General features: G+C 35.9%; 1 protein-coding gene across 6 annotated transcripts in view; it reads left to right on the top strand.

The window, feature by feature from the left end:
* Window positions 1-21,802, top strand: part of LOC127854988 (polypeptide N-acetylgalactosaminyltransferase 5-like) — a 137,664-nt gene that overhangs the window by 54,018 nt on the left and 61,844 nt on the right. For all 6 annotated transcript variants that reach the window (XM_052390208.1, XM_052390203.1, XM_052390204.1 and 3 more), the window contains exon 4: window positions 20,120-20,273. In XM_052390208.1, the coding sequence (XP_052246168.1) occupies window positions 20,120-20,273 (154 nt within the window). The remainder of the gene's footprint in view (window positions 1-20,119; window positions 20,274-21,802) is intronic.

Below are 21,802 nucleotides of genomic sequence, written 5' to 3'. Positions count from 1 at the left end.
ACATTGATCATGACTGGCAGATGACCCCTATTGATTTTCAGGTCGCTAGGTCAAAGGTCAAGGTCATGGTGACTCTAAATAGTAAAATGGTTTCCGGATGATAACTCAAGAATGCTTACGCCTAGGATCATGAAAATTCATAGGTAGATTGATTATGACTGGCAAATGACACTTATTGATTTTCAGGTCACACAGTACACAGGTTACACAGTAAAACCAAACAATCTTGGACACTGACTATGATATTCAAGTAAAACTATTGGGAACATTTACTGGCAAGATTTTGATGTTCATGTTTACAATTAAATTGGGCAATGAACTGCCCAATAGCCAAGACACAGAAATGCTTTATAATTCAATCCAATTAGAAGAAAAGCAAAATACTTACTTTGGGCTATATTGTAATGAGAGAAAAAAACAGGTATGATGTAATTGAAATAATCTTTCATACTGAATTGTTTCTTGCCTTAATTAAATATACTAAATCATACATTACATGTGTTGAAATAATAGTATAATGATTAGCATGATGGTTTATAGTACTGGATTTCTTACATGCACTGTATTTCCATTGTGTTGTGTTGTTTAACCAATAATAGAAATAGTCTGCAAACCCCATGTTTAAAAGGAAACAAAATAATTGCACAATATTCATGAAACATGTTCAGAACATTAGTTCCCTTTAAACTCATAAGTTTTTGAAACTAGTTCACATATAGTTATAAACCATGTAACTACGTCAAATTAAAGAAAAAAGGTTGTGAACTCTCAAGAGGCGACATTTATTGCATGATCTTCATTTTAATTGAAAACTAGAAATGGCGCGGCAGAGGCTGAGGCGTATCCCCACACCGCATGTTTGACACAGGAGCGCCCCAGGGTTGGTAATGGGGCCATGCATAGTTGAGATTGACCGTATTGTCATAAAGAGATGTTCAGTATCAATTTGAAGTAAATCAGTGTAGAAATGAAGAAATTAATGTAATATAGCCTAAAAAAATGAGTGAAAATCTCTGACCCGGCCCAACCCCAACCTCCATAACTTTTGACCCAGGGGTCAGATCAAAATTCCAAATAGTGCACTGTCGCACATATGCTCATAGCTACCATGTGTTTAAGTATCAAGGTTCTAGTGCTAATAGTTTAGGAGGAGATAGTGGCCAGAACGGACAGACAGATGGCAGAGATAACCACGTAATAGATTTCAAAATCTAAATGGCATTAATGCGGACCCTAAGTACAAGGTCAAGGTCACAGGGGTCAACATTTTTATGCGCATGGAAAGGTCTTGTCCAGATACACATGGTACCAAATATGAAAGCAATATCTGAAGGGACACAGACGTTATGAGCTTTTTTTGAATCCCGGTCGCAGATTTCGAAACCTGAACGCGGACCCAAAGTTAAAAAAATTCATACGCATGGAAAGGTGTTGTCCAGATATACATGCGTTCCAAATTCGAATATCTGAAGGGACACAGTAGATATGATCCTTTTTCGAATCGCGGTAGCAAATTTCGAAACCTGAACGCTAAGTTCAAGGTCAAGATCACAGGGGTAAAAAATGTTATGTGTGTGGAAAGGTGTTGTCCAGATACACATGCATACCAAATATGAATGCAATATCTGAAGGGACACAGTAGTTATGAGCCTTTTTCGAATCGCGGTTGCAGATTTCGAAACCTGAACGCTGACCTGAAGTTCAAGGTCAAGGTCACTGGGGTAAAAAATTGTATGCGCATGGAAAGATGTTGTCTAGATACACATGCATACCATATATGAAAGCAATATCTGAAGGGACACAGTAGTTATGAGCCTTTTTCAAATCGCGGTCGCGGGAAAATCTCTGACCCGGCCTCACCCCAACCCCCATAACTTTTGACACAGGGGTCAGATCAAAATTCCAAATAGTGCACAAGCATGTACCATATGATAGCTATAACCAAAATGTATAACAGGTAAAAATCACTGTTCACTACCCACTTGAAATAATTAAATACAATGTATGATAGATATAACTAAAATGTATCACTGTCCATTGCCCATGGAAAATAATTTAATTCAATCTAAAATGGCATTAGTGCTACAGGAATGTATGGTTTGCTGTACCTTATACCTACAATTTTGTTGTGCAATTACTGGATTAACTCCATGGGCGTCATCTATCTGTTTGCACATGTATAGAAACTATCATCAGTATGCTATTTCTTATCACGAAAGTCTTGTTGTTTGCCTGATATTGATTCAGTTTTTGTATTATGTATTTTTGCTGGTAAGTTTTTCTGCAAAGTTTCTGTGGAACGGGGCTTTCAATGTAATAAAAAAAAATACATATTGATGACATACGGACAGAAGGCAAAGGTTTAATACAACTAAATTACATACTAGCAGAATGGTGGATGGTGACAGACAAATTTCTCATTAGTTGGGATACATTACTTGGATTGTTAATGGAAAAGCCATGTTTGGTCCTTGTGGGAATATCAAGAGCTCTATGTTACAATGCTAATGAAAACAAACAAATCAATTCAGCAGTAGTTAATGAGATTGTAATTTTGTTAAAGTGGTGTTTTAATTGCAATATTTTGACTGGGTGTGTCATAAACAGACCAGAATTATACAATGATAAAACATTTATTATGAGAACTGAACTTTTCTCTCACCATTTTGGGAACATTAGGCCAGGGTCCTAATATTAATAGGATTGTTTTACAGTGCTCTGTGAAAAGAGGGTTAAATGCATGTGCGTAAAGTGTCGTCCCAGATTAGCTTGTGCAGTCTGCACATGCAGGGACAACACTTTCCGCCCAAACTGGATTTTTGCTTAGGAGAGACTATTTTTGAAACGAAAAATATGCGAAAAGCGGAAAGTGTCGTCGGTGATTTAAACCTGTGGGAACTGCACAGGCTAATTTTGGATGACATTTTATGCACAAAGGCTTGCTTACTTACGAAATTCCTGAACTCATTTAATTAAATATGGTATGATTTGACAACTCGTGCCAGATCCTATATTTATTGAATTTATTTTTAGGGATTTGCCAGGTGGCCATTTTAAACACTTTCAGTGTAATACATTTTCTAAGATTGCAAAGAACAGTTTCATTTTTTCTCATTCATAAGTAAATCAAATTTTAAATAGTTTACATTTGTTTGATATTTCTTTAGTAGGTACTTGTTTCATGGCTAATTAAAAGTTGTGCATTTCAAAAGGTACTGGTTTTCATGATGCCAATTTCATTTAAATTGCAAAGATTACATTTTCCTCCATTTCCTTTGATAATTGACCATCTTAATTATTCTATTTGCAAAAGATTGTTACACATTCTAATATTGACAAAATATTGCCTATATTTATATAACAAATATAATATTAAACATGATTTATAAAAATGTTTTTATGCCCCCCCCCCCCCCCCAAGCAAAAGATTCATTCATTCATTCATTGTGTGTTTTGCATTATTGAAGAATTGAAGATAGCAACTTGATATTTGGCATGCATGTGTATCTCATGGAGCTGCATATTTTGAGTGATGAAAGGTCAAGGTCATCCTTCAAGGTCAGAGGTCAAATATATGGCTTCAAAGCGGTGCAATTGGGGGCATTGTGTTTCTGATAAACACATATCTTGTTCTTTTTTAAATGTTTTTGTTTTTTTAATAATTCAATGTTCCAATTCTAAAGCTGAACATGTGAGGTAGATTACGGAAATTTAAAATGATAAATTTTAAAATTATTTTTTGTATGGAAACTTTCCATGACATTGTAGATTAGCTATTTTCCTGATTTTTCAAGTGATATATTATAAAGTCGAATATGTCATCACCACAATTTTAATCATTTTCTTAAGTCAAAATTGTAGTTGCAGGCAAGTTTACTGGAAATTATGGCATGTCAGACTGTAAAATAAACATAAGTCAGACAAGTATTGCATAATGAATTACACATCCCTGAATCAATAATAAATTGTATCTGAAACTGTTGTAAAGTGTTTATGTAATGATTTAGTTCAATTGCATGATTGCAGGTAACAAAATATCAAGTTAATAACAATTGAAGCATTAATACGACAATCCTAAGGACTTATAAATAAATGTTTTCAACAAAAATATTAGAAATACCCATGCATATTTGCAGCTTAATATGTTCAATCACAAACTCATGCTTCCTTAGAAAAACATGAACATGGTTTGTGTCGAGAAATTTGATGCAAATTACATGTTTGCTGGAGAGGCTGTAAATTGCAGGCAATTTGGTAACATTAATGAAAACATACGATGGAGTGTGCCATGTTTATTGGGCTTTAATGCCAGCTAAATAGGGTCGCACTATGTGTTGTGTTGCAGGAAATCTGTGCTAGAGAATGGTTAGCTCTCACAGAAATGTTTGTCTAACATGAGATAGGGACTCTTTGTGGTTGCCCATTTATGCCTAGTGTCTAGAAAAAAGATCTTGGCAAACAGCGTAGTCCCAGATGAGACGCTGCATGATTCAGCGTCTCATCAGGGTCTGCGCTGTTTGCTTAAAGGAATTTCTGTAAGAAATACTCTAAATATAGAAATAAATATACTAGACATCCCTAATTTGGGAAATAAATTGATCCAATTTAGAAGTTCTGAGAGTTCACAAAGGCATAAATGTGTTAAAGGGACTTGTTCACAATTTTGGTGTTGTTTTTTTAAATTTCATTAAATAAGTTTACTAATACATGAATTATGCTTTGTAATTATACCGCAATAGCACGGTCTACATGTATAATGGACACTGAGATCAAGTATGATACACATTTTAATTTCTTGTCAGGATTTGTCCTTGATAAACTATACTTGTAAGTTAATAAATGATATGTTATTGCATGTTTAAACAACAGTTTTTTAGCTTGACTACTATATATGAAATATATATAGTGGAGCTATTCTACTCACCCCGGCGTCGGCCTTAGCGTTCCTGTTAGCGTGCAAATGTTAAAGTTTGCGTACTACCCCATATATTTTCATTGTCCCTTGACATATTGCTTTAATATTTTGCATACTTCTTTACCAACATGACCGCAACCTATAAACAAGAGCAGACAACTGTATCAAGCATTTTGTAAGAATTATGGCCCTTTTTTCACTTAGAATATGCATATTATTGATAACTCTGATTAAGTTTGCGTACCACCTCAAATATTTTCAATGTCCCTTGACATATTGCTTTCATTATAATTTTGCAAACTTCTTTACCAATAGACCCCAACCTATAAACAAGGGCAGACAACTGTATCAAGCATTTTGTAAGAATTATGGCCCTTTTTTCACTTAGAATATGCATATTATTTATAAACCTATGTTTAAGTTTTTGTACCACCTCAAATATTTTCAATGTCCCTTGACATATTGCTTTCATATTTTGCAAACTTCTTTACCAACATGACCCCAACCTATAAACAAGGGCAGACAACTGTATCAAACATTTTGTAAGAATTATGGCCCTTTTTTCACTTAGAATATGCATATTATTGATAAATCTATGTTTAAGTTTTTGTACCACCTCAAATATTTTCAATGTCCCTTGACACATTGCTTTCATATTTTGCAAACTCCTTTAGGCCTCAACTTTTTTTTTATTGGTTTACAAAAATTATTTTGAAAATGGTCCATCGGGCGGTCGAAAAAAAAATCAACCAAAAAAAAAAACATTGGAAAAAAAGTTAATACTAATAAAATCAGAACAAAGACAACATATCTTTTAAAACCTTAACACAGAGACAAAAAATCAAATTATGCAATGAAACACATCTATATCTTCAAATGAAATGAGTCCTAAAAGCACCTTTTGTAACATCAGGCAATTTTAAACACTCCATTACATGACATGCGTTCTTCTCCCATTAAAACGAAAAACTGCGCTTCATTTCCGTACTTCGATGCGCACCATTACGCAATGCGATGCCTTTAGCATAAATCTTATAAATAATAAGATAAACTACTCATACACAAATTATGTGTTTGCTCTTACTCGACTTATGAGATCGTCCATGAAAAAATATCGAGGTAGAACGATCCCCGCGCCGTCGAGGTAATGTTTGTTAAAGTTGTTGTTGTCGTGAAAACTCGTTGATTTATGCAAAAACGCAAAACATCTTTGAAACTTATTTGAACCGACACAAATTAATTTAATCATATTTGTCAACTTCGCTATTGCTTTATTTTGATAATTTAATCCAAAGTTTAATGTTAGCAAGTGTTTTTTTTTTACTGGAATTGTAAACAAGGAGTAAGTTAAAGTCTTCTGAAAATGTGCAGTCTGTGTAAATTGACATTTTGACGTCATCAAAGGAACGCCGCTTTCTGTCAGAAGCAATAAAGCGACAAATTTCGCGCCGACAAAATTGGCTTCCTTTGTTTAGTAATCAACATGCCGAACCAATCGTGTGTTTGTTTCTTAATTGCAATCCTCCAATTTAATAATAGCAGGTGCATAGCTCCGCCTTCCAATCTTTTGCTGGGAACGGAGGCGGAGTTTAACAGTTAATTTGAGCTAGTGTTTTACGCAAGTTGAGTTCCGATTTGCCAAAATTACTGGGCCCTAAGCATTTAAACGACAAATACATTTATTAATGATTTTCCGAGATATACCGATTTGTTCCGATTTCCATACTTTCTGTACAGTTCCTATAAACTATGGCGGACATGTTTACAAAATTCCTAAACACATATATCGTAAATAATGGCAGTGTTTTATTGGATTATTTATACTTATTATCAAATTGCAAGGTAATACTTTTTTATCTACTATAATAATTATAGGGTTTGTTTAATGCAATTTACATGTTAAACAATATATTGCGTCAGAGACTCGGAAATAAATTTTGATGGGGTCGACATTTTACTGACGCTGATTTTCCTATTGTCTGTCATTTTTACCAGAAATAAATTTTGAGAAGTGCCCATAAAAGGACTGGTTCATGTACATAATGTGTCACATTGAAAAATATCCCGATCTCTGCAATATATGTGAACCAATCGTTGATTGTACTTACTTGATTTTATTCGCATCCGTACTCAAACCGGATGGGTTTTTTCTCGTTTCGCTCGTTTTTTAGTGCAGTTGGGAATAAAATATATATAAAAAAGACAATTTTCCGATTTTATTTTTTTTCGCATTTTCCAAAAATAAGGGTTGGCGGTTTTGTAAACCAAGAAATATAAAAGTCGTGGCCTTACCAACATGACCCCAATCTATAAACAAGAGCAGACAACTGTATCAAGCATTTTGTAAGAATTATGGCCCATTTTCCATTTACAATATGCATATTACTTTAGTTACATTGCCATGACTTCTTTTTTTATGATCAGATTTTATTAATACTTTGACAAAACAACACTTACCTGAATACCACAATGGATTCCACCCAAACAATACCCAACGCCCCAACCCAGAATTCTTGCCCCCCCCCCCTCTCCCCCCCCCCCCCCAAAAAAAATAATTTATTTTTCCTTTTTTTATTTTTGAAATATCATCTAATAAATGACCCCACCCCACATTATACCCCCCTCTCAACCCCCCCCCCCCCCGACCCCACCAAAAAAAAATATTTTTTTTTTTCCTTTTTACAGTCAAACCTGAGCACAGCGGTCAGTCAAGGGAAATGACCAAAGTGACTGTTGTCAACAGGTGACCCTTGAATTGAATTCGGATCACAATTTTACAGTGCTCCAGCTAGGCCTAAATTGAAGGGCACCCCACCCTGCCTCCCGAACCTCCACCCTGCCCTTCCTAGGGCCCCCCTCCCCTGCCCTTTAAAAATAAAATAATAAATTAATTATCAGGGGTGTCAATTTTCCGGATTATTCCGGAAATCCGGTATTGAGCCGTCCAGGGTTGATTTTGAGGTGAATGTAAATTCGATGAGTTTGTTTAAGGGGGGTGGGGGTAGGGACAAAATTCTTTTAGTGCGGGATCATTTCAGAACGAATATTGTTATAGCATCGTCGGCATTCCGGACATTTGCGCTTGGTACCGATTTAATTTATTGATTTCTGATTGGTAAGCGGCTGGCACTGACATGAGCAATAACAAAGTAAAGCACTGCAATATCATATTTTAAAACAATATGTTAATCAAATTAATCATTGACTGCGTATTTGCTAGGTTACTGGTTACTGGTTTTCATTTTCTGCAGTCAAACGATATGCATATTTTATTTCATTTGCAAATGATGTATCGGGACATGTTTTCGGACAGTCGTTTTCGGATACGGTATGGTTTGCCGATTTTAATTTAATTTTGAAGTTCTTAATATCATTTGTTTAGAATGACAAATACACATGCGGTGTTACGGATGGTTTGGTTTATAATATTTCGCATTGTACTCACCAGAAATTGCACCTAGAAAGACTATAAGAAAAGAACAATATGCTAGGGCTCGGGGGGGGGGGGGGGGGGGGGGGGGGGGGGGGGGGGCCTCAGACTCACGGCTTAATTTTCCGGATTTCAAATTTGGGACAATTGACACCCCTGATTATGCCCCCCTTCGAAGAAGAGGGGGTATATTGCTTTGCTCATGTCGGTCTGTCGGTCGGTCTGTCGGTCGGTCCGTCCACCAAGTGGTTGTCAGACGATAACTCAAGAACGCTTGGGCCTAGGATCATGAAACTTCATAGGTACATTGATCATGACTCGCAGATGACCCCTGTTGATTTTGAGGTTACTAGGTCAAAGGTCAAGGTCACGGTGATCCGAAATAGTAAAATGGTTTCCGGATGATAACTCAAGAACACTTAGGCCTTGGATCATGAAACTTGATAGGTAGATTGATCATGACTCGCAGATGACCCCTATTGATTTTCAGGTCACTAGGTCAAAGGTCAAGGTCACAGTGACCCGAAATAGTAAAATGGTTTCCGGATGATAATTCAAGAACGCTTAGGCCTTGGATCATGAAACTTGATAGGTAGATTGATCAGGACTTGCAGATGACCCCTATTGATTTTGAGGTCACTAGGTCAAAGGTCAAGGTCACAGTGACCCGAAATAGTAAAATGGTTTCCGGATGATAATTCAAGAACGCTTAGGCCTTGGATCATGAAACTTGATAGGTAGATTGATCAGGACTTGCAGATGACCCCTATTGATTTTGAGGTCACTAGGTCAAAGGTCAAGGTCACAGTGACCCGAAATAATAAAATGGTTTCGGGATGATAACTGAAGAACGCTTATTCCTAGGATCATGAAACTTCATAGGTAGAATGATCATGACTAGCAGATGACCCCTATTGATTTTCAGGTCACTAGGTCAAAGGTCAAGGTCACGGTGACCCGAAATAGTAAAATGGTGTCCGGATGATAACTCAAGAATGCTTATGGCTAGGATCATGAAACTTCATAGGTACATTGATCATGACTGGCAGATGACCCCTATTGATTTTCAGGTCACTAGGTCAAAGGTCAAGGTCACAGTGACAAAAAACATATTCACACAATGGCTCTCACTACAACGGAGAGCCCATATGGGGGGCATGCATGTTTTACAAATAGCCCTTGTTGTTTTTTGTTTTTGTTTTTTTTACATATGTTGATTAATAAATGTCTTATTACAATACATTGTAATTAATTTATTCCTCATTGTAGACAGTATATTTGAATTGTTTAATAATAATGGGAATAATATATACTAGCAATTAATAATAACATATAAATTAACATGCAAGAGGAAGCATTCCAGAAACGCCTGCGCGCCCGAAAGTGCCCTTCTCACAAAATACTGCGCGTCTAAAGTGCCCTTTTGACAAAAAATCCCCCCTGCCCTTTTAAAATCCTAGCTGGAGCACTGATTTTAAGATGGTTTGTCAGTTAATAGTTTTGCTACGTCGTTACCCCACCCAGTCGTTTGCATATAGTGTAAAACAAAGGACTATTGCCGTTAACTAAGCATAATAACAGAAATAACTTACGTGTGTACATTGAATAATACAGAATAATATCTTATAGATTGATTTAATTTCATCTTGTTAAACTAAAGCAATGACTTTATCAACGCTGGTATAATTGTTTACTCATGCATCTCGTTCATTCAGTAAATAAAGTTTGTCACGTCCGTACAAGTCTAAAAAGCGGATTCGCTGTCATAAACCGATAGTACGGTGTAATTGTACCGTTGAAAGTACCATGTACTAATTAGTGGTCATTTAATTAGTGATAATTACTTTAAACGTGTCACAAACTCTGACATATTTTCTTTTGAAGATACCCTCACAATTATCCCCGGAAAACAAACCCTCTCAACACCTTATTATTTGTTTACTCGCAGCAGGCCGTTTTATAATATCAAAGACAATTACCGCTTTCAGACGCTTTAACCGCAAAATAGATCGACAAATGATGTGTTGATGCAAATTACATGTTTGCTGGAGAGGCTGTAAATTGCAGGCAATTTGGTAACATTAATGAAAACATACGATGGAGTGTGCCATGTTTATTGGGCTTTAATGCCGGCTAAATAGGGTCGCACTATGAGTTGTGTTGCAGGAAATCTGTGCTAGAGAATGATTAGCACTCACAGAAATATTTGTCTAACATGAGATAGGGACTCTTTGTGGTTGCCCATTTATGCCTAACGTCTAGAAAAAAGATCTTGGCAAACAGCGTAGTCCCAGATGAGACGCTGCATGATTCAGTGTCTCATCAGGGTCTGCGCTGTTGGCTTAAAGGAATTTCTGTAAGAAATATTCTAAATATAGAAATAAATATACTAGACATCCCTAATTTGGGAAATATAAGCATAATAACAGAAATAAATTACGTGTGTACATTGAATAATACAGAATAATATCTTATAGATTGATTTAATTTCATCTTGTTAAACTAAAGCAATGACTTTATCAACGCTGGTATAATTGTTTACTCGTGCATCTCGTTCATTCAGTAAATAAAGTTTGTCACGTCCGTACAAGTCTAAAAAGCGGATTCGCTGTCATAAACCGATTGTACGGTGTTATTGTACCGTTGAAAGTACCATGTACTAATTAGCGGTCATTTAATTAGTGATAATTACTTTAAACGTGTCACAAACTCTGACATATTTTCTTTTGAAGATACCCTCACAATTATCCCCGGAAAACAAACCGTCTCAACACCTTATTATTTGTTTACTCACAGCGGGCCGCTTTTATAATATCAAAGACAATTACCGCTTTCAGACGCTTTAACTGCAAAATAGATCGACAAATGATGTGTTGTGTTTCTAATTTTCACGACTCGAGATGGCTAATCAGGGATGACACTTTAGTCACATGCATTAAACCCCTTTTTCACAGAGCACATTATTACTGAATTTAGCCTAAATCAGTTTACAGAGGAGGCACTTTATGAGCACACATTGCTCCAAACCATTGATTACAATGTTTATTGTTGTGATGTTGATAGAACAGACAATGATTTAATAAACTAATGACAAAATACTTCGAGCTTTCTTGAAATCTTGAGTGCCTGATGAAAATTATAAACAAGAAAAAAAGAAAATTATATAAAATATTCCTCTTGGGTATTGACATTAGCAGAACTTAATTGTTTTTACATTATTTATTTACACAGCATGTGAATCGCCTGCTAAAACGTATCTAATCATATGCACAAATAATATCATATAAGAACACACAATAAAAACAATATAAATTAAAAAGATCACTGAAACTGGAAAGTCACCAAAACAGGTACCTTCACCATACATATTGCGTCTCAAATAACGCGTAAATAAATTACTTTTTGTATATATCAGGTTTCGGTCTTCTGTGTGGCCATAACAACTAGGGACATTTTTTGTCAGAATTAGCCAGCAAACACCATCTATTTAACTTTCCCTAAGATCTAGTTATCATGTCCAAATTGCGCCAAACCTGTTATTTTTTGTGGATTGGCACACCGTATTTAGGAGAGTAGTGGCTTTCACAATGCAAATTTCCTGACATTTTGTATGAAATTATGGAGCCTTGTAGACAGGGAGAACTCTTGGCTGATAGGAAACCAAGTAATGTTGGAGTATTGTGTCTGAATTTGTTTTTGCTTGGGAATTGGAAACTGATAAACTTTACACAATTGCATGGAATTTAAAAAAAAGAGAGAGACAATAATGTTGCTGATAATTGTGATTCAGATATTATAACTTTACTCAGCCAGTACGCCCACTATGCCAATTGATTAAAGGGACCGTTTCATCTAAAATTGTATCAATTAAGCAGGTGATTTCTTTTCTAAAAAAAAAGATAATTAGATATAGATTTTTTCATAAAGTAATTATTGTAACAACTTTCGTAATATAATACAAAGGAGTCCACACACTCTGCTGATGAGACTGAAGTGAATTAATTATAATCTACTTGGTTTGTTGGTTTGGGCTTTCTTCATGTTTATCAAAGCTGCATGTTTTAAGCTCACCTGAGCACAACGTCAGAAACTTGGTCAGAAGATTCATCCCAATAATGTCTTGGACGTGTTCGAAAATGATGCTGGTTGGTTTAAAAACATGGACGCCAGGGGGTGGGGCATTTTTCCTTATATGGCTATAGTAAAACCTTGTTAACACTCTAGAGGCCACATTTATTTTCGGATCTTCATGAAACTTGCTCAGAAGATTTGTCTTTGATGAGTTCAAAAATGGTAACCTTTGCTTGAAAAACTTGGCTGCCAAGGGGCGAGGCATTTTTCCTTATATGGCTATATATGGCTTTAGTAAAATCTTGTTAACACTCTAGCGGCCACATTTATTGTCCAATCTTAATGAAACTTGGTCAGAAGATTCATCCCAATAATATCTTGGACGAGTTCGAAAATTATGCCGGTTGGTTGAAAAACATGGCCCCCAGGGGCTATTTTCCTTTTATGGCTATAGTAAAACCTTGTTAACACTCTAGAGGTCACATTTATTTTCTGATCATCATGAAACTTGGTCAGAAGATTTGTCCCAATGATATCTTGGATGAGTTTGAAAATGGTTTTGGTTGCTTTAAAAACATGGCCACCAGGGGCAGGGCATTTTTTCTTTATATGGCTATATATGGCTATAGTTAAACCTTGTTAACACTCTAGAGGCCACATTTATTGTCCAATCTTCATGAAATTTGGTCAGAAGATTGGTCTCAATCATCTTGGATGAGTTCGAAAATAATTATGTTTGCTTGAAAAAAATGGCTTCCAAGGGGCGGGGCATTTTTCCTTATATGGCTATAGTAAAATCTTGTTATCACTCTAGAGGCCACATTTACTGTCCGATCTTAATGAAACTTGGTCATAAGATTCATCCCGATAATATCTTGGATGAGTTAAAAAATGATGCCGGTTGGTTGAAAAACATGGCTGCCAGGGGGTGGGGCATTTTTCCTTATATGGCTATAGTAAAACCTTGTTAACACTCTAGAGGCCACATTTATTTTCCGATCCTCGTGAAACTTGGTCAGAAGATTTGTCCCAATAATATCTTGTTATCTCAGGTGAGCAAATTTGGGCCTTTCAGGCCCTCTATTAATTGTTTAGCCATAATTTACACTCTACCCCGGCGAAATGTTGTTCATGATTTCATGAACACTTCAAGCCAATCAAGAACTGTTCATGAACGGTTCTGAAAAAGTTCCTTAGCTTGGTTCATGAACTTTTGGACATGAACTGTTCTTAAGACATGTTCATGAACTGTTTATGAATTATTGTTGAACATTTCAAAGTTCATGAACAGTTCTTCATCTAACCATAAATACTTAGTGATGAACATTTCATGCACAAGTATTTCTAATGACTTTTCTGAGACAGACTTTAAGGATCCATCATGAATAATTCATGAATTCCTTTGTGCTAGATGTTTCATACATATTTTTGAAAGTGTATTGAAATGTCTAGCATACAAATCTTGTAGATTTGTGAAACCTGTGAAGTTAGTATGAATATGCATAGTACTTTCCCCACTGTAAGTTAGAGTTCTTGACCTGTTCTAGAGAATTTTAAGAACATTTGTAAAAGAACTGTTCAAGAACTGCCTTCAGGAACACTTCAATAACTTTTTAAGGACCTTTCCTGTTCTTGAATTATTCTTAAACTATTCTTGAACACTTTAAGAACTTTTTTGAACAACATGTTTCCTTCTGATCTTCTTAAACAGGTCTACACAATGTTTTTGAACGTATGATGGACTTTTTAAGAATCCAATATGTTCTTAAAAGGATCTGTCATTGTTCTTGGAAGACTTAAAAGACAAGTTTAAGAACGTTTTAAGGACATCTTATTTCGAGAACAGTTTAAGATGATATCAAGAACTCAATGTACATTGCATTGCTGTTTTTACAAAGAAAGAATATTGTGTGCACAGGAAGTTGAAACGGAAGGCACATGGTTTATGTTATTAATAAATTACCGGCTGAACTGATCAGCCATTGGTTCCATTTCAAGTTCTTTGGCACTGTAAGTGTAACCATTTCAGGGAAACCATTGATTAGTAAATGATTCTTGAACTGAAAATGAGACTATTCATAATCTTTTCAATACATGAATTATTCATGAACATATAGTGCAAAGTTGTATTATGAAATTTAAAGAGTATTATCAAACCACTTGTATCTCAGTTATTAGTGTTATATTTAAATTATTGTAATATGTTGCTATCAATATGTTAAGTGCTAATACAAGACTTGTTTCTTCTTACCCTGACCTGTTTGTTGAGCTTTAGTAACACTTATGATAACCTTTGCATAAATTGACAAATTCTTGTTCATGAATAGTTCATGAACACTTCATGCCACCTCAGTTCATGAACTCTTGAAGAACTATGGTTCATGAACTATTCACTTACAGTTCATGAACAGAAAATGAGCCATTGAAAAATAGAAGGAAAATGTTCATGAACTGTTCATGAACAGCAAAACCCTGAAGAATTTTTCAAGAACTGTGTTGTTCATGAACTGTTCAAGAACACTTCATGCCATTGATGTTCATGAATAGTTCATGAACATTTCATGCCATAATGGTTCAAGAATAGTTCATGAACACTTCATGCCACACGGGTTCAAGAATAGTTCATGAACACTTCATGCCATTAGGTTTCAAGAATATTTCATGAACACTTCATGCCATTAGTGTTCATGAACAGTTCATGAACTAAAATTTCAAGAACTTTTCACAGACGTGGCTCATTTTCTGTTCACGAACTATTCGTGAACAATTCATGAACTCAGTTCACGAACAGTTCATGAACTGTTCACGAATTATTCGTGAACTGCAGAACAACATTTCGCAGGGGTAATTTCTCTTTATCAAGCATGTTAGTGCAGTTGATTTTAGTTCTGTCTCCTCAATTTGAGTGAGTCAGAACTGTCAAACCGACTTAGGGTTTCAATTTTTATTATGCCTTTGAAGGAGGGCATATAGTGATAGGACCATCTGTCCGGCTTTCCGTCTCACTTTGCATTTAGGTTTCGCATTTAGGTTTCAAAAAATGCTCATAACTTATAATATGTCGCCTCAGATAGCAACTTGATGTTTGGCATGCATGTGTATCTCATGGAGCTGCACATTTTGAGTGATAAAAGGTCAAGGTAATCCTTCAAGGTCAAAGGTCAAATATATGGCTTCAAAGCGGCGCAGAAGGGGGCATTGTGTGTTTGACAAATACATCTCTTGTTTTACCTATTAATTTATTTTAAAACCCCTGCGGCATGCAAGAGGATGAAAGAAATGCGCTTCCTCATTCAGTCTGTAAGTTTGTCAGTATATCACTCTCATGTGCACTCCATATCTCTCATAGCCTTAGAAGGATTTTCATGAAAAGGCCTTAATGCTATGCGCTGAAATCTTAAGTCAGTTACCTCTGCTCAGAGTAAAGTTCACACATTAAGGTCAAATGTTTTAGGTTTCAATATCTCCAATACCAATATACAGATTTTTATGACTTTTGCCTAAAATGATATGTCTGCAGAAATGTGCCAAAGTCATATGTCAGTCACTCTTACTCAAGTTCACACTTGAAAGTAATAATGTTTGCGATTCTTTACACTCCATATCTCCTGTGTCAGTAGCAGAATTTCATTAAAGGTCAATGTCATTCAGGAGATGTTCAGAAGTCATGAGTCCATCAAGCTGACTGAAAGTCAAGGTCACCACTTCAAAGTAAAAAGAATATCAGTGGGGTATAGAGTAGTCTTGTGGACTGCTTTATTTATAAATATTATGTGTGTTACTTTTTTATGCCCCCCTTCGAAGAAGAGGGGGTATATTGCTTTGCACATGTTGGTCGGTCTGTCCGTCTGTCGGTCGGTCCGTCCACCTGGTGGTTTCCGGATGATAACTCAAGAACGCTTGGGGCTAGGATCATGAAACTTCACAGGTACATTGATCATGATTTGCAAATGACCCCTATTGATTTTGAGGTCACTAGGTCAAAGGTCAAGGTCACGGTGACCCGAAATAATAAAATGGTTTCCGGATGATAACTCAAGAACACATACGCCTAGGATCATGAAACTTCATGGGTAGATTGATCATGACTTGCAGATGAAACCTATAGATTTTGAGGTCACTAGGTCAAAGGTCAAGGTCACGGTGACCCAAAATATTAAAATGGTTTCCGGATGATAACTCAAGAACGCAGACGCCTAGGATCATGAAACTTCATGGGTAGATTCATCATGACTCGCAGATGACCCCTATTGATTTTGAGGTCACTAGGTCAAAGTTCAAGGTCACAGTGACCCTAAATAGTAAAATGGTTTCCGGATATAACTCAAGAAGGCATACGCCTAGGATCATGAAACTTCATGGGTAGATTGATCATGACTCGCAGATGACCCCTATTGATTTTGAGGTCACTAGGTCAAAGGTCAAGGTCACGGCGACCCGAAATAGTAAAATGGTTTTCGGATGATAACTCAAGAACGCATAAGCCTAGGATCATGACACTTCATAGGTACATTGATCGTGGTTGCAGATGACCCCTATTGATTTTCAGGTCACTAGGTCAAAGGTCAAGGTCACAGTGACAAAAATTGTATTCACACAATGGCTGCCACTACAACGGACAGCCCATATGGGGGGCATGCAGGTTTTACAAACAGCCCTTGTTTTGTTCTGATCCCCTTCCAAGAAGGCAGCATGAATTGTAGCAGTAGCACTGTCTGAAATTCTGACTGTCTGTTTTTCTGTGTGTTAGTCAATCCATCTGTTGGTCTGTTTGTGTGTCTGTGAGTGGAAATGTTCTGTCTTAGCCACAAGTTTTCCATATATTGATGATGTCTTGCGTGTTCCACTCATATCCCTCCCTCAAAGGTTAAGGTCACACTTACTAATAGGTCAAAGATCAGAGTTGGCCATATAACAGCTAAACAATTCCAGTCACAACCACAACTTTGCCATATATTGATGTTTTTTTTTAATAACTTGACTCAAATGAGGTGTTGCCTATAAAACCAATCTCCCGCAGCCTCAAAGATGATTGTTATGTCATGCTTTTGGAAAAGCTTACTTTTATCATAATATATCATTTTATGTTTCTGCTAAAGTCATAGCAAACGTACATGTCATCAACTTGGGACCTTTAAATTTTGACACAATCAGACCAAATATCACTTATCATTTTTATGAGTTCAAATTTTGATATTAAGGAAATTATTCACATATCCCTTTGTTTAAAAGACTGTCCAAAATTACACCAAGTTTTTCGTGTTAAACACTTATGTTTACACAATAAATATACAGTCCAATTTTTTTTTACCGAATTCTGTGTTATAGTTATACATATAATTTAATGTAGTCTCCAATCCAATCATAGTAAATGCAAATCTTCAGTCAGTTTGGTGAGTTATTAACATGGCTTTATCAAGGTTTTAGGTTAGAATCAAGATTAATTCATACAAAAATTTGCTACAACCAATCTTGTGATTCAAGCCAACAGACTGAATGTCTGCAACTTTTGCATTTGAATATTGAAAATCTTGCAAGAAAAGATTTTTGGCAAAAGGCATAGGATGAATTATAGTAGTAGGGAACGAGGTCAGTGAAGCAGCTGCTGTCCAAATATACAGGCATTTTGAAAATGACACTGTTGAGAAATCATTCATATAACAGGGCAAAAACAAAATGCTATAAAATTCCTATAATAATATCAATTGTTAACTTTCTATTTTATGCTTTCTTTTGGGATGTGTGTTGCTGTGTCTAGAGTAAAATACATGTATGATAATCAAATACGCTGTAGTGTTTATTTTGTTTGTATTAAGCAATCTCAAGCATGAATATTATTGAATGCATTTCTTTAAAAATTACAAGTTTTCATTTATTTGAAATTAATGTAATTAACACGTACATGTATATTAAAACTATAATGCCATTGCAAAAGGAATTAATATTTATTGTCCCCTACCGGTGAAACCGGAGGGTACTTATGGTTTGCGCTCCGTGTGTCAGTCAGTCAGTCAGTCAGTCAGTCTGTCCGTCACACTTTTCTGGATCCTGCGATAACTTTAAAAGTTCTTCAAATTTTTTCATGAAACTTGAAACATGGATAGATGGCAATATGGAGATTATGCACGTCATTTCATTTTGTTCCTACATCAAAAATTCTGGTTGCTATGGTAACAAATACATTAAAAAAATCTGCAAATGGTGGAGTTTCACCGGTAGGGGACCATATTGCTTGACAATAGTCTTGTTATAAAACTGTCAATGGGAAATATATAAAAGCCATGTCAAAGAAAAAGTCTTATGAAGAAGTTTTGTTTCACTTGCCACATTAAAACTACCTCTGAAGTAATGTAAACATTTCTCTGAAAATAACAGCTACAACAGTGATTTTATTCTGGTTATGATATGGTTTCAATTTATTTGCAAAAGCAAAAAGTTTTATTCTATATCAGTAAATTATAATATTATTAAAATTTATAGGTTGTTAATGTCAGGAATGTCTACAAATAGTCTACATTTCCATTGCTTTAATTTTCTAGCACAGTTATTAAACTGTCACTTGTTGCAATATATTCTGTCTTATGTTTCTGAGTTTCAACACATGAATGCAGACATTTATGGCTGTGTCTGCATTTGGTAGAAATAAGCTTGTGAAATATTGAGCTTTTCAAACATATGTCATAATGAAATTGTTCTGCAGTCAAAACTCTTCATGAGGAATAGTAAACTGATAATACCGGAAAACAATTGTCAGTTAAATTCTCAGAGAGTGGTGAAAGATAATGTTTTTTCTATAATATGTCTGTGGGCAAGTTCCTAATACAGTTATTTGGTTGATACATCCAGCACAACAAGAGAGGCTTATTGCAATCATTTGTTTGTTTGTTTTTCTGTCTATCTAGTTTTGTTTAAGCTTAAATCTTTACGTGGAGGCAAACACTTTATGTCAAAGAAGGGATGTAAAATCTAATAAGCTATTTTGGTTTTAGGCTTACAACAAAAGTGTATTCGGCAACAAGCTGTAACCCATTTAAACCATTCCCAGAGAATACAGAAATTGCATCATGGGTACCAACCAAACCGTGAACATATTCTTTATGTCTGACAAACTAAACTTTCAGCAGAAAATGGCGTAGCTGTCATAATTTTGGATGACCATAGCTTGTTCTGTTGCACTTTTGAAGGCCTTTGCAAACAGTTAGGATCCAGATGAGACGCCACAGAACGTAGTGTCTCATCAGGATCCAAACTGTTTGCTATTGTGATAATATTCTTTGAAAAAACTCGAAGAAAATTTTAATTTGAGAAATTCAGTAGACGACATTTTAGCAGACGACAAATTTCCCAGCATGCAAAGGGTTAACTATTAAAGAGAGAATGGCACACAAGGTATCATGAACAGCAAAAATATAAGTTCTTAAAACGTTTCACTCTCATATGCATAGTGAAAATGGCATAAAACCTGAATAGCATTTAAGTTACTCACAGGCTGTTCTGGTTTTATGCTAGATGCATATACCCATTTTTACTATGCCCTTAGTGTGAAAGGTTTAAAGAACTTTTATTCAAGTTTTTGCTATTCATGATATCTTTGCCATTCTCTCTCAGGCTGTTCAGCTTTTATGCTGGTTGCAGTAGCCATTTCTTAAAATAAATGGTTACAAAGTGGGAGAGGGTTAACAAACAGTATGAATTGTTTTCAGGAGAGAATGGGGAGGGTGTTCCTGTGGATAAGGAGAAGTTGTCACCAAGCGAGCGGAAGCTCTATGACGACGGTTGGCAGAACAATGCGTTCAACCAGTATGTCAGCGACCAGATCTCCCTACACAGGAGCCTACGAGATGTGCGTGACGAAGAGTAAGGAATTTTACAAGATTACCCCAGTAGAATGTCTTAGGGTTAATCTGCTTTGTATGCATCTAGAAGGGGATGGGAAACGAAGTCAGTGCTATTTCCAACCATCTTAATTCCGATTTTCATTTGATTTAGTTTGGAGAGGTTTAAAACAAAGGGGTTGGGGAACAAGTAGAATGTCTAGGTGCCTGTATGATTTTTGTGCCACCAAAATTGTATGGGGAACATTGAATCCTTATTATGTCTAAGGGCCTGTTTTATTTGTATTCATTTTGTAAGGGATGGGTAACATGTAACCTGTGCTTTTTTATCCGAATTCCGATTTTGAAGTGATGAAGATTGGATTCTATTGATCTTTTTCCAAAAGTTACTGCCATATATTCTTGTTCCATGCTAACAATCACTCCAGCCATTAACAAAGAGTTCCAGTGATATTCTTGATTACCAATTAACCTGTATCATGAAAAAGGGTGTAATGCCAAATGTGGTCAGCGTGTCTCCAGATGAGCCTGCGCAACCCCTTAGTCTGTTCAACTCATGAAGCCAAGAAGCCTTGCGAACAGCGTTGCTACTGACCAAACTGGACGACTGTATTTAACCCATTTTTGCATGAAACGGTTCTTATGTTAATGTTGATACAAAGAGTAAACAAATTCCAATTCTGTTTCCAATGTTTGCAACTTTTATGCAACTAAGCTTTCACATATGTTAATGTCAATGCATCAATTATACACCTTTAAGAGATTATGAAAAAACAAAGCACTATGATATGTTATAGATTGTTCCTTAGTGCAATATTTTATTGCAAGAAAATCCCATTTCGGGAACATTGCTATTTTACAATTTTTGTCCTCTATTTCCTGATTACTTGTTTTACATGATTCAATATTTGGTCAATCATGGATTCCCCCTATTCTCTTAAAGAAACAAATGACCATTGGCCAGTGTTCAACTAGCATGAAGCAAAAAAGCAATTGTCTTGAACATCCTGTGCATGGCTAGTCAGCAATTATAAAACCCCACAGACTGAATATGTCAATATTTAGTGTTTATTTTCCGCACATATTGTCTTGAAAAATTCTGTATTGGCTTTTTCCATGCACTATCAAATGGGACAGATCATAAATTGCTGCATCTTTCTGATAGTCCGATGTATGGTAAATGTTATCAAAGTGGCAGAACTGACATGGAAACAGCGCTCTTCTGTCCGAAGGAAAAAACTGGTTATTAGATTGGCGAATGCGGGCGGGCAGGCAAAACAAGCTTGTCCGCTCTCTAATTCAAATAGTTTTCATCCGATCTTTACGAAACTTGGTCAGAAGTTGTATCTAGACAATATCTAGGTCAAGTACGAATATGGGTCATGCCGGGTTAAAATCTAGGTCATGGGGTCACTTAGTGCGTTTTAAACATTTAGCATGTTGTCCACTCTCTAATTAAAATAGTTTTCATCCGGTATCTTTACAAAACTTTGTCAGAAGTTGTATCTAGACAATATCTAGGTCAAGTTTGAATATGGGTCATGCCAGGTC

This window comes from Dreissena polymorpha, chromosome 13 (assembly GCF_020536995.1).
Source record: "Dreissena polymorpha isolate Duluth1 chromosome 13, UMN_Dpol_1.0, whole genome shotgun sequence".
NCBI classification, from domain to species: Eukaryota; Metazoa; Mollusca; class Bivalvia; order Myida; family Dreissenidae; genus Dreissena; species Dreissena polymorpha.
This window is presented reverse-complemented; position numbering and strand designations above follow the sequence as displayed.